At 41.9% G+C, this 26,577-nt stretch overlaps 3 protein-coding genes across 3 annotated transcripts; all 3 read right to left on the reverse strand.

Moving 5' to 3' along the window:
- Positions 1 to 1,194: 1,194 nt before the first annotated feature.
- clp1 (cleavage factor polyribonucleotide kinase subunit 1) lies at positions 1,195 to 4,685 on the reverse strand. The gene is made up of 6 exons (XM_085789730.1): positions 4,597 to 4,685; positions 3,745 to 4,019; positions 3,322 to 3,429; positions 3,102 to 3,221; positions 2,515 to 2,652; positions 1,195 to 2,396 (listed from the first exon to the last, which is right to left on the reverse strand). The coding sequence occupies exons 2-6, from the start codon at positions 3,862 to 3,864 to the stop codon at positions 1,710 to 1,712; spliced, it is 1,173 nt and encodes a 390-aa protein (XP_085645856.1). The 5' UTR covers positions 3,865 to 4,019; positions 4,597 to 4,685; the 3' UTR covers positions 1,195 to 1,709.
- A 1,064-nt stretch (positions 4,686 to 5,749) lies between these two features.
- Positions 5,750 to 10,232, reverse strand: selenoh (selenoprotein H). The gene is made up of 5 exons (XM_085788725.1): positions 10,157 to 10,232; positions 9,542 to 9,674; positions 8,751 to 8,893; positions 7,635 to 7,754; positions 5,750 to 5,987 (listed from the first exon to the last, which is right to left on the reverse strand). The coding sequence occupies exons 1-4, from the start codon at positions 10,170 to 10,172 to the stop codon at positions 7,648 to 7,650; spliced, it is 399 nt and encodes a 132-aa protein (XP_085644851.1). The 5' UTR covers positions 10,173 to 10,232; the 3' UTR covers positions 5,750 to 5,987; positions 7,635 to 7,647.
- A 5,872-nt stretch (positions 10,233 to 16,104) lies between these two features.
- Positions 16,105 to 21,974, reverse strand: rtn4rl2b (reticulon 4 receptor-like 2b). Its single transcript, XM_085789732.1, has 4 exons — positions 21,772 to 21,974; positions 20,160 to 20,386; positions 19,831 to 20,064; positions 16,105 to 18,787 (listed from the first exon to the last, which is right to left on the reverse strand). The coding sequence occupies exons 1-4, from the start codon at positions 21,818 to 21,820 to the stop codon at positions 17,915 to 17,917; spliced, it is 1,383 nt and encodes a 460-aa protein (XP_085645858.1). The 5' UTR covers positions 21,821 to 21,974; the 3' UTR covers positions 16,105 to 17,914.
- Positions 21,975 to 26,577: the final 4,603 nt, after the last annotated feature.

A 26,577-nucleotide genomic window follows, 5' to 3' on the forward strand; every position in this document is an offset into this window, starting at 1 on the left:
TTTATGTTATATTTTATTCTATTTTATTATTTAATTTCACCACATAGGCCTATAGATGTACATGATTTTATATGGATGTATGTAGTGTATATCTTTTTCTTACCTTTCTTATCTCTGTTTTATTTTGCTCTACTATGCCCTTATGTATGTCTGCACTACTGGATACTTGAATTTCCTCTGGGATTAATAAAGTATCTCTAAGTCTAGATAACATGTCATGTGTCTACTTACTTATGTTCATATTTAGAAAAGTTACATAAAATTTCAATGATGTGACAGTGAAACACTGAAACTTACTATACTGTAGGTTGGATGAGCTCCTGTATGAGCTGGCAGGTGTTGACAGAACAAACAAAAGAGTTCACCTTGTTGTGCTCTTTAACATTTACTGACATAATGGTGTGTCTGTTTAGTGTTGTTTGTAGTGATGAAGGATATTTTGAGAATAACTAACTCAAGAACAAGCACCAGTGTCAAAGTATGAAAATGCTCTATTCAGTAAAAGGCCTGCATTCAAGATTACTGTCAATTTGAAGCAGCTAAGGTATCAAAAAAGTACTCTGTGTACAGAATGGGACCATACGTATATCTATCATATTATTGGATTTTTGATACTCATGTATTGAGCAGCATTTTATTATTTTAACTGGGCTGGCTTTTAACAATTGTATCTAACAATGCATCATACTTGTATGTAAAATATGGACTTGTAAAATAACCTGTAAATATGGTATCGCAGGTTAGTACCTGGAAATACTCATGTGAAGTGCCTCCAAACTGAATTGCAAGAAACATTAAGTGCCGTCTTTGGACTTGCCTCCATTTAGGTATACATTTGTAAACTATGGGGAATCAGGAGTTATCAACCTGGGAGTCTAATCAATAAATAAGACTTGAGGCTTGTGTGTTGTGAGTTACATTGACCAAAAAAAAGACACTAACATTTTTACAACAGTACTGTAAATTTTCAATGTGGTTCAGTAAAGGCACAAAATATTATAATTGCTCATTAAACATGTGATTTTATCTTAGGTACACTGTTCATCTTCAGCTTTCAGTCCTAGATGAACATCACACCACATCCTATGGCCAATAAATGCAAAAAAAAAAAGAAAATCATTCTAGCCTTTTCTGTGCTTTTGTGTTGTGAGCGTACTGTGCGAATACATTATCCACTTGATTTTGCCCTACACAAGGCTTTGTGAAAATAATGTCTTTAAATACAGACACACTACTGCTTTTCTGTTTTTCATAACCAATCCATTAGGTACTGGATTCATGCAAATAAATGTAAACTGATTTGCTTTGTAGTTTATGAAAGTAGGATAGGAAAAGATGCTGACCATGGAGCATAGTGGTTAATAGAAAACACAGAACTTTTCACATTAAAAACATTTATTAATTATGAAAAAATCAATGTTTATAAAACAGATTATCAAGAAAATAATTCATCCACTGATAAAAAAAACTGCCCAAAATGCCCAAACATCTGTACAGAATAATCTATGAAATAGGGCATAATTTACAGCAGAAATTAATTCTGTTTATACATTTCTCATTTTGCCCGCTGAAGTTTATACAAAGCCCAAACATGACAATTTGAAAACAAAATCCACCTTCCCCCGGTGCAAATATCTTCTCAGCACAACTCTTCCCTAACATGAGCCCCACTTCCTTTTAGATTGAGTCCTCTTTCCTGAAGTGTTACTTCATTTCATGTCCATGAAGCGGATGTCCATGATGAGCAGAGTGTGTCTGGGCAGCGGTCTGGGTGCTGGAGACAGTACTTTCATCACCTGTGCTTGTGTGTCCACATTAGTCACCACGATGAAGCCGCACACTGGGCTCTCCACTATTCCCTTTCTGGCACCTTCCTCTCCGTCCTCAGCGCTGCTCACACTCAGCACATGATACGTGAGGTCTCTCCCTGGCGTCACCGGCACCAACTTCAGCTGCGTGTCGTCCTGAGACATTCCCAGCGGCAGGCATGAATCTGGGATGGACGGTGCTCCGATCTTATAGATGCGAACGTCTGAGAAACGCACTTCGTAGGAAAAAGGGTAGAAGGACAGTCCACGGAAGCCATAGAAATACTCGCGGATCTTCTCGTCCCGGGTGTCCCGCCGGCACTCCTTGGAGCGTTCCACCACCCCGCCGGACTTGGGGAGGAGCACTACCCGCACAAAGTGAGGGAGGTCTCGTTTGAGTTCGTTGTAGAGCCTCTCGTGGTCTAGAACCAGCACAACATCCACTTGAAATGCAGAGGCGCAGTGGACCAGAGCCTGATACCCAGAGCCCTTCACCCAGCCACACGTGTTGATGATACAGCCGCCCACGCTGGCCTTCCTGTTCACCTCGCAGCGCTGGGAGAACACCTCCGCCAAGCACGACGTCAGCTACGAGTCATGAGGAAAGAGTAAGTTAAGTAGGTGCAAGAAAAATTACAACGCAGAATAACTGTGACAGTGATTTCATATTGTTTTGTTACAAAATGTCTAAACTCCGTCTTCTCACCTTGTTGTAAAGTTTGATGTTGGTCCCTGGGGTAGTAGAACCAAAGTGGTAGACCAAAGGAGCCTGAACCGAGAAACCTTCCTCCACGTCTGCTGGACGTTCAATGCATAGTGCGGACACTGTCCCAGGTACAGACACCTACAGGAGCAAAATGATCCTTATAACTTAAACCAAATCTGAAATTCGATGATGCAGGTAAAAACATACCACTATAATACTATTTTAATCTAAGCATAACTTCCAATTCAGTGAGGTAGTACTGCTGCTTCACAAGAACAATAGAAGTGAAAAATTACTGTCTTCCAGTACACTGGGCACTTTCACTTTTTTAAAAAAATGTTGAGTCTTTATGCTGTGTTTCATTCGTTGTAATAAGTAAAGAGGATAATCAATGATCTAAGTCTGCTCCATATTTCTAGGCCAAAAGGTGGGACATCATTCATTCTATAAAACGGATGCAATCCAGGTTGAAGTTTTAATACTGTATGAATTTAAGTCAATTATGATGCAAGACAGTTGAAATATCAGCTGGTGATAATCCACTATTGTCCAACGCTTGGGTTGATTATGACTCAAATTCAACTTACCCCACTCTGACCAACATCCAGTTCCACTAGGGTCGGCCTTCTGCCCACCCTTACAGCATAGCTTAATAACAGCCGGCACACTGTGGACTTCCCCACATCTGTTGGTCCCACCACCATCACCTGAGGGATGAGTTTATTGGTTAATACTAATGCAAAATTCACTTACTGGGATCTTATAAAGAGGCCCGCTGAAAAGAGTAGCTCTTAATTTCAAACATACCCTCGGCCCCCTCTCATTGTCCCGCTCTGCTTGTTTTCTCATCTGTTCCAGGGCAGCATGTGTGTTCAGGTAGAGCAGCATAGGAGTGTCCTTGGACACATAAGCCACCTGTGTAGGGGGAGAAAACTGGTTATTTGAGCCTCTCATTTCATTAATTGTCAAAGACAAGTGGCACCAGGGTAAATGTGATACAGGTTTTCATGAGCTCTAAGCAGGTGTTATTGAAATATTACTGTGTAATGACTGTATATACATTTTTCACTTTTAGAATTAAATTATGAGGGAAAAAAACGTCCATGATATTCAATTTTTTTTGTATGCACCCGAATATACCATAGGTTAATTCAAATACTGTGGTATACAAAGCAGAAACCCTCATGGAAACTTTCATAAAATGATATAGACTCTCCTCCCGGGGCTCACCTCTGGTTTCCCATAAAGATTGACACTGCAACCTTGCCAGGTGAAAACAGCAATTTTAGAGCCAGGTCCAAATGTGTACTTCTTGTTGCGGTTCAGCTCTGAACCAAACACCTCAGCCATCCCCGTGAGGAGCTCCAGCTCAACCTGCTCTGCTGCCTCTCCTGCCTCCACCTCAAACCGAAGCTCCGTCTCCTTCTCCAGGTCAAACCTGGTGCTGACCTTTCCAGCTGCCGGAGCATCTTCACTCGGCTTCTCCCCTCCCTCCGCTGTTATGACTGGTGAGAGAAAGGAAAGTCTGGGTTACAAATACCTAACAATCGCAACCCATTGAAAGGAAAAAGTTACATGCATGCAAAGTGTCCTTGAGTGGCTTGACAGGCGCACCACCCAGATTGCCAATCTACTAATACTCTAACGTTACTCTAACTAACAGAGTAACGTCTCCTCCAGGCTGGTGACTCGTATACTCATAAACAAATAAAGGATAGCTTCATAAAAAATTAAATGCCAACTAGCTTAACTTTGGTAGTTTTTCAAGCAAAACTGCAAACCACTTGCTGATCCCAACTTCTCTTGAATAAATCGAATATAGTTGTCTTTTGGACAGTTAGTCAAATGAAATTAACATTTTTTTGGTTAATTAAATGAGGTATCTTTCTATATTTACAGTTTAAAAGGACGAACACACACCAGCATGCTAGCAGTTAGCAGGCCGGGGCTAACTTAGCCTAACTAATATTAGCAGCAAAGGCGAAGCGCCAAACTACAGAAGCTCCATCTGTAACAATAAACGACTGCCGTATTACCAAGTCAGTGTTTGTGAGTTTATATATTTTTATATCTTGTACTTACGTGCTAAATCCAGTTTGGCTGTAGAAACAAAGTATCCTATCGACTGAACAACCGTGCTACTGTGACAGACCACGTGCCGATGACGCCACTTCCTTGGCAACCAAATCGTAGCATTTGGTTACTTCAGTTGGAAAGAAAATTTGAGGTTCAAAGTGATTAAAAAGTTATAAATACTGTCAAGTTGGTAAATTATGGTAAAATATTCTACCAAGAGTCTGCCCCTGGATGGACAGTTTTCTTTTACAACATTTTCCAGCCAGGGTAGTGTACATATCACCAACCCTCTGCCTAAATCAGTCGGTCTAAATAGACCGGTCAGGCCCAGACAAGCTGCTTGAAGCTTCAGCAGTCCTTCTTATCTGTGCTGGACCTTATCACAACGTGAACAATCTGGTGTGTCAGATCTAATCATACTGTTAGGCTACATCTGTTTTAATGTCGAGATAAATATCAACAGCATCATACAATACTGGATATTGCTCTGCCCAATTTTTAGTCAGACTAGACAAGATAATATCAGGTTAATAATACTTTGTGCAAAGTACACTTTCATAATCATGTTTCAAACCAAAATTAATATATGTTGACTGCAACATGTAGCCTACTAATTGGGTCTGAAATTTACAGACCAAACAAGGCATTCACTTCTCAATGTAATGAGAGTCTGAAGAAATAACCTAAATTTAATTCCTGACTTAAAGCAGAAGTAATCGATCCGGTCGTTTTGGTTAACTTCTTGTCAGCCGATGGAGTTAGCAGTCCCCACCCTCGTCCCTACGTCACCACATTCACGCGCATCCCTTGGCTGCACACACAGAGAGGACCGCCCCTTTATGCCGTTCTCTCTCCTCATTGGATAAAGGTTGTAGGATACAAGGAAAGTTTTCTCCTCGGCTTACAGCAGAGCAGAGTGACTGACAGACCCGTGTTTTGGACCAAACACTCTATGTAAGTGATTGCCGTCGGAAGATATAACTATTTAAGACTTATATTAACACAAACATTCCGCTTACTTCTGCTTTAAATTAATACATTCTTGGTTGCAATCAATCCAACTCAATACAGCATTTGTCAGATGTTGTGGCTTGTCTCCAAACATCAACAACATGATTCCTGAAACTACAGAAAGAAATTCTAAAATGCAAGACAGCAATTAAAAAAAGAAAGATTTTATTTACCAAAAACAGACCTAAAAGTACAGTAATGACTGAGGGAACAACAAACGGCAAAATTGTGCGTTTGAGAAACATGTTGTAGAGTCTCCACTAGGTGTCACCCTGTGTCCGGAGGATGAGCTGTTGGAGCTTGGATCATCAGAGGAGGGACTGAGTGCATCTCGTTGGTCGCTCTTCATCATTCTGCTTCCACAGCCACATCTTCTGAACTCTTGGCTGCATCCAAGGCAAGATCGCATGTGTTAGACTCATATAAATACTCCCAACAAAGCACTGTTTAATAAAACGTAGATACTCCTAAACAGCCCGAGTAACCAATGAGGCTATCAGTCCAGCAGCAGTTGGCACAGTATGTAAGGGGGTGAGGATAGAAGTTCTGACTTAATTAAGTAAAATCCATAATGTTATATGCAAAATTAACATTCAACTTGCCAACTATGGAAGTTTAACTATAGAGGAGGGGTCCACGCCAATCAGTTTGCAAGTCAAAGTATAAAGCATGTTGTTAGATATAGCTGAAGGCCAACTGTGTTGTAACCTTGACTAACAAAGAGTGAACAGCTCCTCTAGGCTGGTGACTCAAAGTGTTAAGATATGAAAGGAAATCTTAGTTTAGGTTATGGCACATGGGCCTGGGGAAAAAACTGAAATATGCATGAAGGAACAGTGAATCAAGACAAATACTCAGAAGCAACAACTGCTTACTCTTTTATGTTTGAGACAGCTACAGGGGCATGCAAAAGTTTGTGCACCCATGGCCAAAATCTCTGCTAATGTGAACAGTTAGGCAAGTGGAAGATTCAATGATCTCCAAGGGGCATAAAGTTAAACATGAAACACTCTTTTGCAGCATTTTAAGAAATATCAGTGTATAATTTTTGTTTTCTACAAGGTAGACCAAGGTATCAGACAAACTATTTACTATTTACACGCTGTGATTTCCAAAGGGGGTGCCACTAGGTACTAACTATGCAGGGTGCCCAAACTTTTGCAGCAGGTCCTTTTCCTTTACTGTCATTTTGAAAATGTAAAAGATGAAAAAAATAAATAAAAAAATAAATATATATATGTATATGTTGTTTAAAATGTAAAGGGTCATCTGTAACTTTGTCTTTTGAAGATCATTTCATCTTCCACTTGTGTAACTGATTACATTAACAGAAATTTTGACCAGGGGTGCCCAAACCTTTGCATGCCACTGTAATACGTTTATATTGAGACAATTTAAAATAAATTAATTAAGAAAAAATTAATTTAAAGGTGCAATATGTAAGAATGTGGCCAAAAACGGTTACTGCAGTCAAATTCAAAACACAGCAATCTAATTTTTTCTCCCAGTCGTAGCGGCAGCTCAGTGGAAGCAGACTGAGGCTGAAATGCCACTGACGCCGCTGTGACTGGGAGAGAGGGCTAGGTGGCGCAACATGTAAACACGTAAATTCAAAACATAAACATGATTTGCAGTCTGCAAAAAAAGATTTTTAATGCGAATACTCTGGCTGTACTATTGTTGTTGGTGAGTTCATCATGTTATATGAACATTATTCCTGAGCCTCTGTGACATATTAGGAGGATTTTACGGCCAGTTGCTTTAGATTTCTTACATACTGTACCTTTAATACAAAAATAAAGTAAAAATTTGTAATAATAAAAAATGCTTTAAATCTTTGGGGGGGGGGGGGTTCACAAAAATATCAATGTATACACATGTTAGATTCTTGTTTAGTACTTGTCTGTGAAACCTTTCACCTCCACTATATTTGACTGCATTTCTATCTGTATTACAATTAATTTAAACAAAGTGTAAGGGTGAAATACGTGTGTGTTTCTGTGTGTTGTGTGTCAGACATCTTTGAAACACACCTTCACTGGGCGTCTACTCGGTCTTCATTGCCTCCTGTAGGGCAGTAACTACAACATCAGGCTGAGGAAACTTCAGCTTACGAGGCGGACCCTTCTTTATTCCAGTCCAGAGAGTCGTTTCTTTAGAGACGAGACATAAAAGGATAGTGTCATTCATAGGAACAGTGCAGATATTAAACCTGTGTTACAAGAGGGAGCAGGGAAATCAAAAGCCTGCAAGACATTTTGAGATGTGCTGTCTTAAAAACTAAGATATTAAAAGTGAGGAGAATATGATGTAACAACCTCATTTACTCAAAGAGTAAAATCATCATCATGTATATTGAAACAGGAAATATTGGGCAAACATTGCGTCTAATTAGACAAGAGGGTATCGTTTGTTAGCACTTTGTCTTCAGCTGCTTCCACTGGTAAACATAGCTCTCTGTTTACTGTTCAAGGAGGGATTTATGAGCCAGAAGACACACCGACTCTGACCAAGTACAAGTTCTGGCAAAGTGTCTTTCTTCACTTCTTTGATTAACGTCTGGGATTTATAAAGGGGTGTGAAACCTTAAAAACTTTTGGATGAAAAACAAATTTGTATTGTTGGGACTATGCTGAATGGTTGGAGAACGCTAATTCTGTAGTTTGAGTCCATATACTGTATACCATTCCTGAAATAGTCTGTGTCCTTACTGTTCATTCAACCCACCATGCCCCAGTTTAATCATAGTTATAACAGATGACACGGGTCACAACGTTGTGAACAGTTACCATTTAACAGTTACCCAAAACAAGACCTGCTGTAGTCCGAAATAACTGTAGCATTGATTCCAGATAGATACACTGTAAATTGACTTTTTTCAATGCTATGAAAGGCAAAGGAACTTCAATTTAACACCACTGGCATCCTTCTCAGAGGCGGATAATTCATAACCATGTCAAATAAAACTAGAGGTGCATGGCCAGTTAGTGTTGGGGAAAATGCAGTGTTTCATTTGGATAAGTGCCACTAGAAATGGGTAAAATTTCAAGCATGACGACAGTGGCATTTGGTTGGGTGACGTCAAGCATTCCCTAAGGGACACCACATGGCCGACTTATTCTTGGATTTCCCCCTTTTGTCCTCCTCACCTTTGCCTCCGTCCAGCAGAGTGATCTCGAAGCTGTTCCTGCGGGGTTTCTCAGGGTTGAGGACCACAGTCAGTTCAGGCTGGGCAGCCAGGAGGGCAGACTTGACCTCCTCAGCATTACGCCCATACACTCGTCAGCTCTTACTGCCAGAAATAGCAGATCAACCAACAAATGGTATCAAGAGAGGGTATTAATGTTATCCAGGAGGCGTGCGTCTACATATGATTATTATATACAAGTAATGTGTTGTGAGGTCGTTTACACTTTTTTCCACCCACTTTTTGTACTTGCACAGTTCTGTCAGAGGAACTGTGGTACCAATTAGGGCAGTGACATTGTAATCAAAATTCAAACTTTCATTCAGATGTGACTGAGGTTGGGTGGGAAACTGTTACATGTTATGCAGATGAACTATATTCCCTGTTTTCCATTACAAAGGACGCTGCATGTCATCAATTACCTCAAGTGTATCACATCTATTTTTAATATTCAAAGTTCAAACAGTGGGGCCCTGCTGTAGTAAAGCAGAACGTCTATGAGTAAAGCACATCTTCCTACAGGTTTGAACCTGTAAGCTGCACAAAAGCCTATAAAGTAAAGATTTATCATACAAAATATATAATCTTGTTTTAAGTATGATGCATTATGATGATAGCACAAACTACACAACTGTGTGCATCAGCCTGGCTATCTACATCGGAAGGCTGCTTATATATTTCAAGTAAATCATAAGTGTGTAACTAAACTAATCTGAGTACTTGTTCCATCATAAGATGTGGTGTGTTATTCACCAGTGCTCAATGACCACCCTCTGGCCCTGCAGGTCGCTCTCTCCGTCTCCCCTCTCCTCCTCCTCCTCCTCCTCCACGGTCGGCTTCTCCTCCTCCACCGCAACCTCCGCTTTACGCTTCGTCCCTCGACGACCTGGATTATGGATAAATAAATGTTGTCACTCGTTTCAGTTTTTATTAAATGGATAAAACTTGCAACATCAGGCACGGATTTAACTGAATTTTGTAGAAGACGACGACAGACAGCCATTCATTTAAACACACACACAACTATCAAACGCGTGCAAGAAGTCATGTCTCCAGCATTTAATGTTTCATCATGACATCAGGCCGTGGTTTGGACATTTTGGACCTTTAAATCTGTAAACCACGATGCCAACAGTTAATCTGTTACCTAGCCCTGATGCTAAAGAGGTTAAGCCCATGGGAGCAGTCTGACCAAAAGACGGGATGAAGGCCGCTATGGTAAGAGAGACAACTCACAGAACCCGTTTATCAACTGGAAAGACAACACATCACGTCTTCATTATGCATCTAGCCTACGCTGTTGTTGTAACTACACAACTGTCCATGGCTTGTGTATGTTTACAGTGAACATGCACAGCTCAGACTGACCTGCTTTCGACGCCATTACTGCAACAGAAGTTTCGCGCGTGTGGGACGTGGGCTGTACCAATGTGTGTTTAGGGGAGGGGTTTTAAACTTAAATCTGACGGACTAAAACCAAAAACTCAATTCAATAATAACTCAATTTGATAATTAAAGGTTAAATAAAGAAGAAGAAGAGGAAGAAAGAATAATGTGTTATGTTTTGTTTTTATTTGAAGTTAATCTGAATATTGTATTGTGTTGCAGCGGGAGTAGGTACAGCCTGGAACAAGCCATATTTTCTCGTAGGCCACATAGTAAAGTTTGCTGTTACCATTTCTAATCTAGCAATTGAATTATTTGGGATTGCTGATAGATAAAGCCAGGTCAGCTGATGTCACATCCACAGACTGATGTGGAAAAACGTGATAACAGACTAGTCACTAGTGTATTGTGTGCTTTTTTTATGTTCACAAATTATGGCATCTCAATTTATTTGATGCTATTGCTTAAAGCAGAAGTAAGCGATTCGGTCGTTCTGGCTAACTTTTTGTCAGCCGATGGAGTTAGCAGTCCCCGCCCTCGTCCCTACGTCACCACATTCACGCGCATCCCTTGCACACACAGAGAGGACCGCCCCTTTATGCCGTTCTCTGGATAAAGGTTGTAGGATACAAGGAAAGTTTTCTCCTCGGCTTACAGCAGAGCAGAGTGACTGACAGACCCGTGTTTCAGACCAAACACAAGTGATTGGCGTCGGAAGATATAACTATTCTATTTAAAGGGACAACGAGGAGTTTTGGAAAAGCGAAGCGTTTTCACACTACATTTATGAGCCTCCGCGCGCACCGTGAAATTCTTTGACCGGCGCAAGACTCATGTTTTCATTCATCAAGAATTAAAGTCAGAGGTTCGAAGACAATCACATACCGTCATAGTTCCGACCATAAACGGCGATTCAGCTGCGTTATTCTCATGATTCGCCACGAAACCGAAAATAAGGAAACACTGGTCGGCTCGCCCAGCACTTCCACCATTAATTAAAATAACAAAATAACGATAGAGACAAAACGATATATTTATCGAAAATGGAGCCATTAACAAGTGTGGGTAGCGTAGATTCATCCACATTAACGTGAGACATTTTTATAACCAAATAGAAACTCCTCATTGTCCCTTTAAGACTTACATTAACACAAATATTCCGCTTACATCTGCTTTAATTTCATAACACATTTAAAACGTGTTCAGAGTAAAGACACAACTTTTGTTACACAGATATGTGTTTTAGACCCTTGATGGATTTGTGGGGTCAGAGACATTGATCTCATGTCTTTGTCATCCCATCCAGCCAAACCCCAAAGTACACCTGTGATCAATCCCCCTTCTGGTACTTCCAATGTGAAATAAATCTCTTTAATGTCCTGTGCAAACAATGGTACAGATGATTGTGGGAGATGGCTGAAAGACAGCATCCAGGACAAACAAGGGGAAAGTCAGAGAAAACCCCTGCAGAGCAAGAGACCCATCTGTTTGAGAACTCCAAAGTCTGGAGCAAATATGGCGTTACCGGAATAGGAACTGCAAATCCTCGTGTCTACAGAGGATGTGGCAGTCACATTTTTGGGCACTAAACAAATGATCTAAAGGACGTCACATGTTGCGTGTATGCCAACAAATATGGGCTATACAACATCCCAGAACGAGGCGGTGTGACTGACTCATAAGCGCCCATTTAATCACTGTTCTTTTGTTCTTTTGTTAACAGCAAACTCAAGACGCACACTTCATCTTGACAGTGTAGTCAGTTTTACTCATGTTTTTGTTGCCATATGATTAAATCTTGAATTCACTGTGTCCCACATCAAATCTCTAGTATCTCTTTTCCAGCCCAATCTGCCTTTGCATTCTGTTGCCGTGTATTTTTAGCCATGTGCGTAAACCTTCAGAGGAGCGGACAGACCGTCAGACAGATGTGCCCTGTCTTCACCCCGCTCTCCTCTTTTATTTCTGACTCAAGACCGGATGTACCGCGCCTGGCTGTGGTCCCATGATTAGTGCACACACTGATGCTCATCAACACTCATTCAGACATTTCCGTCTGTAGCCTACACACCAGTGAGGAGAGAGGCAACAACAGAAGGCAGATTTTCCATTCATAAATTTAAGGCTTTTTTGTGTATGTTTACAGCATCTTATCACCTGATTCTTTAGGTTCAATTAGCCTTTATGTAAAGACTCTATGTTCAACTTGTTGCTCTCTTCAATTAATCCCCCGCTGTCCTGAAAGTGAGTTAAATGCATGAATAAATGGTTCAAAGCTAGCTCATGCGTTATTACTTTGTCCATATTCTAGTTACAATTTGCTACATTTTATTTTCCTCACGTGGCAAGAGCTGCTTTTGTTCCAGAGTTTGCACAAACACCTACATGCACGAGGCTGCTCAGTGATGATTAACAGAGCTGTTTCTTCTTCATTTTTGCATATTTTTCAGTGTGAACTTTGCTGCAATGTTCTATATCACAATAAACTTTGGGAAAATTTGTTGCATATGAAGTTACATGATCCTCTGTGGTTTGGGTGTGCAGCTTTTTTATTGATAAAAAAAAACTGTATATGTGCATCAAAAACAGTCAAAAGTTCTTCTTTTAAATGATTATCCTTTACATTTTGTAAATATTTTGGAAGTTTCTACACTAATGCTCTTCTCAACCTTTTGGTCTCACTAGTGATGAACTCATTGTTGCTCTGAGGATGAACTCATGGCAACTATCTCACTGATTCTTCAAGAAATTGCTCACTCAAAATGATTTTATTCATACAGGTCACAAATCTCCTCCTCACTGTGTCTTCTTTCCCTCCTATTCTGTTCGGTGTGCGATCAGGACCAGAGGTTCACTGTCTCGCAGGCTCATGTTTCCACGTGCTGGACAATGGGAGCTGGTCGTTGCAGCAATGGCACAAATAATGTTCATCAATTATGGATGTGAAAGGTCAGATGTCATGTTGACTGCAATGCTGCAGACTTTAGTTGTGAACCCGTTATGTTCACGTCAAAAGAAGAAAGCTGGATTATTATGTTTTCTCTCAGAGTAAAGACTCCACATGCAGAGGCAGTGAGTGAGTTCATTTCATCCTTCAGAAAGTCTCCTTCAGCCTCTTCATTTCCTTCCTGCAGGTCTCTGACGTCAGGGTGTGAGTCTCCATTCGTCCTCTGCAAACATGTGCGAAGGTGAACGTCAGCGAACACACAAATGGACACGTTGGAGCCAACACGCAGGCTTGGCCAAGACAAAGATAACCATGTAGGGGAGACTGTGTGACAGGCAGCGAGAAGAGCCGCAGTGATAGGGTTTCAGACAAAGACTGAGTGACAGCATATGAAAGGCAGACAGACACATAAAAGAGAGGCAAGAAAAATAGGATGATGAGTTGGGGGGGATGAGTGGGCATGAGTTTGCGATAAGCGGCAAGGGCACATCATCAAAGTCTGACGACTTCAGAGACATCTTCTCTCTGCTGATGTCTTGGTTGTGTTCTTGCACCGGAAATACAGCAAACATGTCCCATGACCACCCAGGCAGCTGCTTTCAGGCACAGAGGGCAAACGCCCACAGTTCTGCCGTAGAAAAGCGTTTTTGAAACATGGGAGAGGTTATCATGTTAGTCATGACTGGAGTTTTTGATGTGCATTTCTCGAGGAGGTGGTTAACCTGGGTACGGAAAACTGAGGGGGACGTCCACGTCCACACCACCCATTACTGCCATCTCTGCAGTTCTGTGAAATTATGACCGACGTCAATCTACTTATATCTACATTATATAATCCCACTTCTCCAAGTGTTGTTTGAATCAAAAATGGTGCCCACTAACCAAAAAGTCAAATACTGTCATTTGAACATGGTTGCTGTAACTGCTCCACAAAAGCTTGAAATATATTGTAATATGTTTTACCACAGTCTGAAGTACTTGGGTAAAAATGCATACTATAGAGAGTTATATGACCGATTGATCCAGTATATCTTAAATATGAGTCTACTGTGGTGTCCACAGACTGAACTGATGTGATTTGAAAGCCATACAAATATTTTTTGTACGATATTACCAATTATAAATCAAAGAAGAAGGTGTGGTGGGTTGTCCCACTCCTACATAAATGTGTGTGTGTGTGTGTGTGTGTGTATGTGTGTGTTATAGTCTCGAACATATTGTGTGCTTTGGCAGTGTATTTAGTGCTAACACTTAATTGTCTTTCTTTCATTGGTTTCTGTCAACAACATGCTGGTCATTATGTGAGCGTGTTAGCGTGCTGATGTCAGCATGCAACACCAGCTAAAAGTGTTGTAAAAAACAAAACTCTGTCCATTTCTGCACACACAAGACATAGTGATCAGTCACCTCAAGTGCCACCCACCTGCTATTTATTTTACTCACTTGATTTGAGATTGAGTGTTTTACCCTCCTGTGTGTGTACCGTACAGCGACCCTCCGTAGCCTATCATCACCATAGTTGACAGCAACATCTCTAACGTTTGCTGTTTTGACAAGTTTGTATTTATGTTGGTGGTCCTCCCTCAACGGTCTTAATCTTCTTATTATACAGTTCACATTACCATGCATCAGTGTGAATGGATTTATGTGCTCAAAATAGAAATTGTATGAAAGTTCATTATCTGGAACAGCATTGTACTTACCCACAGTTTCCCATAGTAAATTAACCATTTTATAATGCTTTTCAACCTTTTTGACTAAATTTTAGTGAACTACTAGTAGTACTACTAAGACATGCAATTCATATAATTTGAACAACTTAAAACAACCATTAACTGACTAAACAGTGCACCCTTGGGCCTTTTGTGTTTGACATGTGCGTGTTGAGTTGGAAATAAGAAGTTCTGAAGAAAGTTGCTGCGGACAAGAATGTATGTGGGCTTGGTGATTTATGTACTGCCAAGTATGACTGAAAGGAGTGAGGGAGTTTTTGTGAGAGAGAGAAAATGAGAGAAGAGAGGAAGAAGTAAAAGTGAGACCAAAGCAGGTGTGAAACTGTTGAATAATTTGGGAGCTGGAAAGAAAAGATGGGATGTGAGGGGACACATGGCTGCTGCAGTGAAAGTATTCAAGTCCGTGCACTTATAAACACATGCATGAGTGTGTGTGTGTGATGATGATGATCACCATCATGGTGAGAGTTAGTCTGTTGAGGGGGTGGGCTGATCACTGGACACATCGTCACATTTTCATCCTGGCATGTTCCTCATTCGGCCCCAAACCTGAATCATACCCCTGCATCCCATAATAACACACACACACACACACACACACACACACACACACACACACACACACACACACACATCTGAACAGCTCGTCCACCCATCCTTCTGTATAACACGGCCCAATATAGCTGCCTTCTGCACATGTGAGAAAGGAAATGGGGGGAGTGAAGTGAACACGTTGAGATTGATCACCTTTCCCACACACCCGCTCTGTCACATGGACTCCTCTACACTTGCGTATGCACATGGGAACACACGAAGATACACACACACTCACACACACACACACCTCCCTTTTCTTCCGGCTTTGACAGGAACACGATGACGTGATGTTCTTTAAAAACAGTTTCCTAACAGTGTTGTCCTTCTTTGTCCAAAAACATATCAGCAATCCAGACTTTGGATAATACTGATCACATTCATCATTTAGTTTATTGGTTCAGGGGTTTCACTGTAAAGTATTGATTAAGACTTGGTAAATTCAATCGATTAAATTTTCTGCTTTGATACTCAATTTTGTCACTATAAGGCTTCTTCCACCGAGTCTCAGTAGCTATTAGTATTCATTGTGCTTGCATGGCTGTTGCCCATTTAATGTTTTTCTTTGTGTCATCCTTGGCAAACAAAGATGACAGGGAAACAACAAAAAACTCCCACTCACTTCATTTTGATTATTTTTCTTTATTCATTTTTTAATAAAGCAAATAAAGCACTTTCCTCACAAGTTTCTCTATTGAAAAATACAGAATCTAACAGCATCACAGTATCGTTCATATTCTATGCAGAAACTCACAGTTATGATTCAGGATGGTTCAGATTGAATATTTGGGGTTGACAAGAAACATATGCCCTGCATGAATAATGCAGACAGACCACAGACAGGATTGGCATTGCATTGAACAGATTGAGGAGAAAACAACCATCCTATTTTCCAAAAACACACGGTGGAGTCAGAGAGGTTCTCTAACAGACAGCTTTAATATGGGACATGGTGGTGTTATAACAGTTGCAGTATAGATTACGATCTGTTTATGAGCATCAAATAAAGAGTGTGTCACTCAATTCAGATCAGACCCTTGGATATGTGTAAAAAAACAACAAACAAACAAAAAAACAACAACTGATACATCCACTCACATTGAAAATATACAGTTGGTCGAGAAACAGTTTAGGGTCCATACACACACACACACACTGTTATCCATCCAGACAGACAGAGCAAAGACACATTTCAATGGGACACACAAATCATAAATTCACAGGCATTCATTTTAGTACTGGTCTCCTCAGGACTTTGGTGTCCTACATTCACAATAGTCCAGTGATATACTCTAACAAAACCACAACAAAAACTAAAACACACAAAAAATAACCCTTTGTTTCCCTTTTTTGGTAGTGACCATCTACATCTCTTCTCAGGCTGAAAGTGAGCTGATATACTTCATCTCACTACACATTTTCATTTTAACTTCAGTCTGGAAAATTGGAGCAAGTTTTTCAGTTGTTTGAGAGAGAGAGAGAGAGAGAGAGAGAGAGAGAGAGAGAGAGGGAGAGACAGAAAAAGAGAGAGAGAGTGGACAACATGAGGGAAGGAAAGGGAGTCGATTTTCTCTGCCTTCCATTTGCAATCTAAGTATCTCTTCTATCACCACAAGCTGCCGTTTACTAAAAGTTTTGAAAAGGAAAGTAGAAATCCAGCTAGTCTAAAATACAGAGCAGTGTGTAATGGCTGTATGTAGTGATGATGTGTGGTATGTACAAGTGTAGGTGGTGGTGGTGGTGGTGGTGGTGGTTCGCTGGCATCTCTGGGATCAAGATCATAAATCTGAAGGAGAGGAGAGCTGCTCTTGGCTGCTGGTCTAATCATCCTCTCCTCGTTCTTTTCTGCCTTTAGATGAATATCTACATCTCACTCTTCTCACACTATTGATTTCCTCTCTCATTATCCGTGTTGATCCACCTCTTGCTTCTGCCAAATAACCCCATTGCTCACCACTTTTATTCTCGAAGAGAGTAAACTGGCGAGGCATAGTGTTAGCAGTGACTGGATGGTGAGCACTAGTTGTCATAGAAAATAGCTGTTGATGATTCACAACGCCTGCGTTGTTTACAGCTGTGATATCAAAAAAACATCTGGAGACCCCATCAGCTCTTTGTGATGTATCTATCATCCCTTGATGCTGTTGTAGGTTCCTGCCCTTCTACTGTTTTGTATCACAGCCATTTTTCATGATTGAATCCCTGCTTTTTTTTAAAAAAAAAGCCTGTACTGGTAGGCAGCAGCTACTTCAGAATTGAAATCCTGTCCTGCACTACATGAGCTCAGCTGGTCTGTGCTCTTTAAAACAGCTCCATGCTGCTTTGCCTGTCTCCTGTGTCAGTGTAAACGCCCCCTGCTGGAGGCTACTGAAAGGAATCAAGATCCAGGTTGTTGTTGTTTTTTTAGAGTTGGAAAGTGCAGGGGGAGAAATCAGAAGAGAAAGGGGGTGTGGAAGGGAGAAGAGTTCAGCCGAAGAGGAAATGAAGGGAGAGTGTGACTATAGATACGGAGAGGAGGCGGAGGAGGGATGGGGTGATGGGTGAGAAGGAGGATGAAGGGAAGGCTGGGTTGTCGTAGCCTGGTGCACAGTCCACGTCAAAACAGCGGATGGAGGAGTCTTCGTTGCCGTAGTTGGCCCAGTACTCTTCCGGGTCCAGCTTGGGGAGCGCCGCCTCAGCCTCCGACAGTTCGTACTTGGAGGGGATGGACTCGACGGGGGTTTTGGGGAGAAACTGAGGCTTGACGGCCGCGAAGGGGAAGGCCTTCACCGTCTCCGTGTTCTTCTGGTACGAGGACTTGGAAGAAGATGCGGGCTTGTGCTTGGAGAACCACCAGCGGGTCTTGGTGCTGAAGGTGGTCGTGGTGCTTCCAGCCAGAGAGCCGGGGTCCGGCATGGGGCAGAGGGCGAAGTCCAGCTCCCGGAGGAATCTGAGGTCCTCGCCGCGACGTTGGGACGGGGAGGAGCACATGAGCTCGGAGGAGGAAATGCGGGCCTTGCGGAACCACTCCCACAGGGAGCGAGCCTCGCAGCCGCAGGACCAGGGGTTACCGTTCAGGCGGAGGAACTGGATGCCCTGGACGTCTTTCATGGTCTGGCCCGGCAGCTCGGCCAGGGAGTTGTTGAACAGGTAGAGGATGGTCAGGCGGCCCAGGTCGCGGAAAGCACGGCGGTTGACCTGCCGGATGCGGTTGTCGTGGATGAGGAGGCGGTCCAGGTTGACCAGGCCTCTGAACACATTCTCGGAGAGAGTGCGGATTCGGTTTCCATGCAGGAAGAGATGAGTGAGGTTTACCAGATCTGAGAACAGGTCATCGTGCAGAAAGTGAAGCTGATTCTCCTGGAGCAAAATAAAAGAATAGAAGAGGATTTAGTGCTGTGGAAGAGAGCAGGTGGGAAAACTAACTTGTATTTTCCTGCAGAAGCAACAAAAGCTCTTGATCATATGCAGTATGTCACATGTACATGGCCTCTGAAAGAACCACACATGTTCACTTGGGGAATGTCTTATCTGTAAATAGTGAACAGGACTGACCAAATCAGAATGTGAGAGGGATCCTTTAATTCCCAGACACATCATTTTGGCAGAGATTTGTTATCTGATTAGATTCAAAGGCGCTCTAACAGCTGAGAACTAACAGCCTGCTGCCAAGATGCTGCAAACTCTGGCCAAAAAAAACAACACACTGAATAATAATGAAAAATCTCAAAAAGCCTGAAAATGAAGGAAATCAATTAAAGATACAAGACGAGCACTGAAAATCTATTGCAAAAGTTTAAAGTATACAGTATTTTAATCTTCACAGTTTCTACTCTGCTGGTTTTGAAGTGCTTTATAAACTAAGTTGAGTTAAGCTGAATATTTTTTATTTCTTGCTCTTAGAGTTTGGTTTAGTTTTGTTTCATCTGGCTTGCTGTTGAAAGAAAAATGTGTGGGCTCACTCATTTTTCATGTTTTCATGGTTTATTTTATTTGTGTGTGTATGGAGGATTTGCCAGCCACTCACTTTGCTAACACTGATCATTCTGTGTAATTTCTTCTCTCAGTCACCTGAGACCACTCTCTTGTGTTTGTTTTAATAATACAATCTGTTTCGCTACTGTTGAATACTGCTAATTCTTTTTGCAGAGATACATGGTATGTTGCTTTTGTTCAAGATCCTCTGGATGTTCTCAATTTGCATTTTAGTAACATGCTGTTTCAAAGTGCCAGTGTGTGAGTGGGTGTGCTGCCTACATGTGGGAAACTGTACAGGGACTGATGTGTTCATACATCAACTATCTGTTCCTGCAAGCATCACGTGTACATTCTCATGCATACCTTAAATTAAATATGCACTTATATAGAGAATATGTGTGTGCAAACATACAAAATAGCTTTACCTGCAGGTAGAGAAACTGCAGACTGTACAGCTTGTGGAAGAGATCATGGGGGAGAGTGGCCAGCTTGCAGCGGTGCATGTGCAAGCTCTGCAGCTTCTCCAATCCCCTGAAGGCTCCACCTTCCAGGTGCCGCAGCGAAGGGTTATCACCCAGATCCAGCTCCTCGAGCACTCTGAGGTTGCTGAAAGCCCCGGCCTCGATCCATGTGATATTGTTTCCATATAGCCACAGCACCTGCACAGAAAGTAGAGGGAATGGTAAGTCTGTGAAAGGACAAAAAGGGAGTTCACGGTATCTCCAAATACGGGGGCACTGCCTTTTATTTTTACCTGTGTCTCAAAGCCAAAAGAGTCTGCGCGAAGCTCAGTGATGCGGTTGTTCTGCAGGAAAACACGTTGTGAGTCGTAGGGCACGCCGGCCGGCACTATGGTGAGGTTCTGGGACTGGCAGCTGACCGTCATGGGCGTGGGGTAACACACGCACAACCTGGGGCATGCGCCCACCCCGCCCGGCTTCACCACCACCAGCCAAAGAATCAGCCATAGGGTTAATCCACCTGGAGAGAGGGAGAGAAAGACAGAGATGGTTATTTCTAATGAGAAATAAAGGAACACAAGCGAAGGTCAAGTTTGCAGCAAAGGGCCAGTGTTGCACTAGTTAGTTCTGGTTTGGTAAACGTGCTCATTGTGTGAGTGAAAGAGTGTCACACAAAGAAAGAGCGGTTGATTTTGACTTTTGGCACCAGCACTTCATTACTGCCTGTCTGTCAAAGCTGCTGCTGATGTCAGTGATTCCTTTGAGCACTGCTGTGCTCTCACCTGTGACTTGTTGATGGTCCCAACAGCTTTGAGGGTCATATATAATTCACCAGAAAACATTCATCCTTTCATATCCACCTGATCATTTTACATAGGTGTCAATGTCTGTTGTGTCATGATTACATAACTGTGAATTATAGTAATTATGATTATAAAAATCGCTTTCACCAAAAAAAAGTCAACAAAATAAACCTCTAAAAGGCAAAACGTGAATTACACGTGCCTGGCCGCCTTAAATTAACCTAGTTTCCTAGTTCTCGTGCTATCTACACCAAAAGGATGTTTCCGTTGAGGGCTACAGGAGAGAGGACAGGCGTAAAATAGGTAACCAGACACGGATCAGTTTCGGTTCTTCTCAATTTTGCAACAGCTTCTTGGCACAGCTCAGATAACAGTGCACAAAGGTGGCCACCGCGGGAAAAGTACATGCATGAAATAATGATGAGGTTCCCATTCAACAGCTGTGCGCAAGATTTTCCAGCGGCTCACCTCTTGACCTCTTAACAAGTTGGACTATTAACTGCGCTGGACGCTGAGGGAGAACTGGAGTTGGGGCTTTAAGGGTGGAACAGGACACCTTTCTATAGTCACCCTAGGTCTTATTTACCCCAACGTCGATATGGATTCAGAAATAATGCTTAGAATCATCGCTCCATGCGTAAAAGAGATACAGTTTTGGAGAAGTTTACAGAAAAGCCAAAACATATTTGAAAAGTCCTCCTCATCATAATGATATTCACTATTACATTACAATAACATTACTAGAGATAATATGATCATGGATTGACAAATAAAAGGATACACAGATTTTTTTTCAAAGCTTCAAACCTAATTTGCGCAAAAAACGCGCACTTCTGACTGGAGTCGACATTCCCACAAATCACCTAGGCTAACTGAAAAACACTATTAAAATGTAAATGGTAAATCGTTTTAATTGACACATTTAAATTGTAGCCTCCAACGTTTATGTGGATGTACGACGTCAAATATAACCAAAAAAGACTGTGCGTAAAAACGCAGACTCCTAACCGCAGTGATCCAACTAAATCACAGAAATGCATTTGGATAATCAAACACGCTCGCTGCATTCAAACCGCAAGATTAAAGACGGACAGAAACTCACTCTTGAAGTTGTGGGCGCTGGAGCTCCTGTTGGACCAACGAGTCGCCATCTCGAACCAAAGCCGAAAGCGAGTTAGCCTGCGCGGCGTGGAGGTGCCTGCTTGCTGCTATCTCTGCTGAGGTTCAGCTCTGGTGATTCGAGTTGCTGCGGCTTCAAGGCAGTGACGTGAAGGAGTCCCGGCGAGCTGTTTATACCCGCGGCTGGTCTTCGCCCACAACCGTGGGCAGCGGAGGACCCGCTCTACGTCAGCCCGGGAGGAGGGGGCAGAGTCACCGCAGGAAGCGACAAGAAAGGCAGTGGCAGGGCTGGTTTTGTCACTGGCTTCACGCACAACTGTGTGACAAAAGTAAGATTGTTTCTACATTGGCTTCTTATTTATCATTTGAGATAATTAAAAGAGCACAATTTATTTGTATGTTTTGTTTTATTTTACACTTTGTTTCTGAAAATGCAGTATGCAAAAAAAAAAAAAAAGCCAGTGTTTAGTGTTTAATGATAAATGCATTTAATGTACTTAAAGTAGGAACTCCCAGTTAAGACAAAACTCAGTGGGAGGGAGAAGAAAAGGATGAAGGATGGAGGTGGGATGGAGCTTTATGGTCACAACAATCTTTACAACTCCTTAAGAAGAAACATGTGACAGTTATTAAAGGCATGACTACTGCTTCAGATGAACAGTGTTTGTGTGGTTCCACCCTTACACATTTGCTCACAAGGGGGTATAGTAGGTGGAGAACAGGAGGTGGGAAAACTGAACTCAGTTGGCATTAAAGACAAAAAAATCATCTGTCTCATTTAGTGTAGGCCAGTTTGGAAAGTAGCCGAGAGCCGCCCACAATTGAGAACAACAGACGAACATGAAAGGGAAACCCAGCGGTGGAGCCAAATGATCTAATGCAGCATATGGACCAGTTGAATTTGTGTTAAAGGAGAAGAGATGATGATATATATCTGACTAATATCAGGGGGGGACAAAACATTCTGTGCATCTAGTTGGATGTGTCATAAACAAATCCTCTCATTACATTTCATATTGATCAGTCCGGGTTAGACGACTGTCTGTAATCATACTCTAATGGTGTCATGGCCTCTACTTGCACCACCAACGAAGGGCACCATGTATCTATCTGACTGAATAAGTTACAGATTCATTCTCATTATCTATTGGTTACAGCACAAATTTAGGGAAGGTGCGGTGCAGCACGTGGGCAGAGCGTGGGATGGGACGAGACATGGAGGTCTTGTGCACGGGCAGGGGGTGATGGATGGCGCATGGGTGGGCCGGCTTTACTCACTTCTGAGTCCTGCCTTCATGACACATGTCAAGGCCAGGTCAACCATGATACACATCATCTGTTCCCAAGTGAACACACACTCACCAAAACCTGCTCCATGGAAGGTCATCTGCAACCCCAAGCTGTGCACGCAGCGCGGGGCATAAGTTGTACGCCTGGAATCACACTGTGTCTTGGCCATGGTGAAATAATTGGAGGAGGAAAACAGCTCAACGAGTCGGCACTATAGTGGCTGTGTGTGTGTGTGTTTTTGGGCCCAGGGTAACTGATGGAGGCAGATGCTGTGGGAGTGTGTGTGAATGTTGGAGGTTGTTGTTGCACCACCCACGTTATCCTTGTGCACACCTGTGTGTGTGTGTGTGAGGTTTCACATTGCTTCTAATTGAGACCTGCACACGTGTGTAAAACATATATTATGTAATCTGACATTCATCATATCCATGAGCAGAAACATGCATAATGTATGTAACAACATACACACATACAACCTCTCACTAGCCTGTTGTGTCAAAGTGAATCATGGGCACATTGGCATTTGAACTGGTGTAAACACAGCATGTCCAATGGATCTGTCCTGATCCTAAAAAAAAAAGTGTTGCTGACTCTGTCCAAAACCCCCACTCATACACACAAACACACAAACACACTCACGCTGTGCTGAAGACCTTTTGTGTAGAAATGGAGTGTTAGCTTGTCCAATTAGCTTTCTAAAAACTTCTCCGACTGAAACTGTTTCTTAACTTTGTTGTTTTTCCCGGCCTTTGCTGAGAGCTGGGCTAGGAGGAATCGGTGTTTTTTCATCTGATTCAAGGCTATAGGTAACAAATAGCCACCTGAAACATGGCTACATGGCGCTCTATAGGCAGGTTATCACTGGGTTATATAAACTAAATAAGTAAATGAATAAATGCCAAAGATTTTTTACTTTCGTCCCCAAGCATGCAAACAATTAAATACAGTGTTAGGTTGGTATAAGTGCATGAATCAGGCAACATGTGGGTGTTATCACAACAGTAAAGGTCTGACAAGGATTCATTAACAAGATAATGAATCATTTGATATTTAGTTTCTGTGTCAGAAGAGAATCTTAAGCGAGTAAAGTTCATGTTGCAAACAGTGTAAACTAACGCCTGTTCAGGTTGCTAAAGGCCTCAAAGTCATAGTAAAATGTGCTGTGGGTGTTAGCCTCTTCTTTGTCATTCTGGGTTGGACAGAAATTTAAAAACACACTTAAATTCCATTTACACCAGACTTGAAGAGGTAAAATAAGGGAAATCTAAAGTGGAGATATGTAAGGATTAACTGTGAAGGCTCCCCTCCAGCCATAAGACCTTGTCCTGGTATTATGAAGCCTAAGAAAAGGATAATGTCTAACAGAGCCATTGTTTGTATTATTTACACATGTGCTGAGTTTGTTCAGAAATGGTCTTCACCACAATGTAAAAGGCTTCATTACAAGTCCTATAGTTAATCTTTAAAGTGCATCACTGGGCTGGCTGGTTATCAAGCTAAATTAATTTAATTTGTTACAAAAAGGTTACAAACAAGAGTTTACATTGTGGCCAACTGCTCTCGTGGACAAGATGTGCCCTGGCTACTTACTACAGGGACCACCACCTTTGGTCGAATGGTCAGCGTGCATGACTCTTACCTGGGAGACTGGGATTCAAACCCCGCCTGGGCCCTCTTTTGTCCTGCCTCATAACATTACGAGATGGAGTTGTTTTCAAGGCAAGATAGCTAGAACTACATTTGAAATCACTCTGCCCAGCAGCCATGTCGGGAATGTATGTAATGTAGTGTTTTGGAGTTGTTGGATTGTGAATTTGATGAGTTTGATGAGGGATCTACACCGTTCACCTCCATTGTCTTGTCTGAGCAGCTCACGTCTCATCATCTCAAAACAACATGCACTGATAATTAAAGGTAATGAACCTACCATATCATGATACATTCTGCATCTTGTGTGTAAAACTAAGATCTGAAAAGTAGCTAGCCACTGTCTAAAAAAAATCTCACTGTGAAATATAGTAAAAGTGGAGAAACCGACAAAAGAACATATTATCGGAGTTACACAAAGGAGGTACAGGACTTGAGTAAAAACATACTTTTCATTACCGACACAAACCAGTAAAAACAGTCCAAACACTATACAAAAGTATGTAACGTGTAACAGCTGTCCACATAATTAGAAGTCCATTGTGTTTTGTTATTCCCTTATTAAGGTTTTGGGGTTACAACCCAAAACCCATAGCATCAATAAGCTCACTGTAAGTGTTGGCACCTTTGGAAATGACTTGAACACCACAGCAGCTGGAAAATCAAAACTAACAATGTGAGGCCATTACATCTTTTCTCCTGTTACTCTAATCAGAGGGAATGGACACACATTAGCTGGCACATTTTGAGTAGGGAAATCTGTGTCATAAAGACATCTTCAGTCTCTGCGACATTTTGAAATGAATAAATATATAACTAAACACAACACATAACGCACAACAAATCACCTCATTAACGGAATGGGTTATTTTTATCATCTTTTCCTCCCGCTTTCCTCCCTATTTCTGTCTGACATTCGTTTATACAAGCCTGTATTTTTAAATTGCTTAGATACTGAGGTTGTGATCATCGATGACGCAGATGACAAGGGAACCTGTCACTGTACGCGCACGCACACACACACACACACACACACACACACACACACACACACACACACACACACACACACACACACACACACACACACTCATACACACACAGACACACATACTTGGATGTGACAGACTCTGTGGGGCTGAATCAAGCTTTTCTGGGCTCACAGTGTTGAGGCACAGACGGTGAACAGAGAACTTGAGAAAGGCTGTTGTGGGGGAGTGTCCCTGTTATTCCAGGTTTAAACCCTGCCAGAGATTTTTCCCCCCAGACTATTCTGGCTCTGATGAAACTTCAGTACTTGAAGTAACAACATGGCAACTCATACCCAGACTGCCAACAGATGACAGACTGTCCACCAGAGTGGCTGTGAGTCCTGCAGATTTTAGTTTCATTCATTAAATCAGATCTTTCCTCTACAAGGAGTTAAGTGCAGCTACAGATTGGAGCCTTTAATCAGATATACTCTATTTGGACTTATTCATGTCTCCCCCCCCCCTCTTTCTATATTATTATAACATAACTCCACAGAAACAGTGGAGCAATGTTACAATGATCTGCCATTAAGCTTCTGAATGCAAAGTAGGTTTCCCATGTGCAATATACTCAGGCACTTTACTCTAGCAGTGAGCAACAATCTTGTGCAATACACGTAATTTACTTACCTGACTGATTTTATTTTTATTTTAGGTTGGTTATTCTATCTCATTTGCATGTTTTAACTTTTTTTTATTGCTTACTTGCCACATACAGTGCTGCCTTGTTTGAGTATGTATATGTGTATAAATGTTTGTCTTGCTAAGTTTGGTGACTGTAAGAACTGAATTGCCCTTCTGGGACAAGCAAACCACTGTGA

The sequence above is a fragment of the Trachurus japonicus genome, chromosome 10, assembly GCF_045865225.1.
Source record: "Trachurus japonicus isolate A0001 chromosome 10, Traja_1.0".
NCBI classification, from domain to species: Eukaryota; Metazoa; Chordata; class Actinopteri; order Carangiformes; family Carangidae; genus Trachurus; species Trachurus japonicus.

What these genes read in the sequence shown, in the direction of transcription:
- clp1 (XM_085789730.1), bottom strand. Translation starts at nt 3,864, where the DNA reads ATGGCTGAGGTGTTTGGTTCAGAGCTGAACCGCAACAAGAAGTACACA. An exon ending in ACAATGAGAGGGGGCCGAGG is followed by an intron (nt 3,222 to 3,321) that starts GTATGTTTGAAA and finishes CTCATCCCTCAG; the next exon opens with GTGATGGTGGTGGGACCAAC. An exon ending in TGGATGTTGGTCAGAGTGGG is followed by an intron (nt 2,653 to 3,101) that starts GTAAGTTGAATT and finishes TTGCTCCTGTAG; the next exon opens with GTGTCTGTACCTGGGACAGT.
- rtn4rl2b (XM_085789732.1), bottom strand. Translation starts at nt 21,820, where the DNA reads ATGGCGACTCGTTGGTCCAACAGGAGCTCCAGCGCCCACAACTTCAAG. An exon ending in CTTTTGGCTTTGAGACACAG is followed by an intron (nt 20,065 to 20,159) that starts GTAAAAATAAAA and finishes CTTTCTGTGCAG; the next exon opens with GTGCTGTGGCTATATGGAAA. An exon ending in TGCAGTTTCTCTACCTGCAG is followed by an intron (nt 18,788 to 19,830) that starts GTAAAGCTATTT and finishes ATTTTGCTCCAG; the next exon opens with GAGAATCAGCTTCACTTTCT.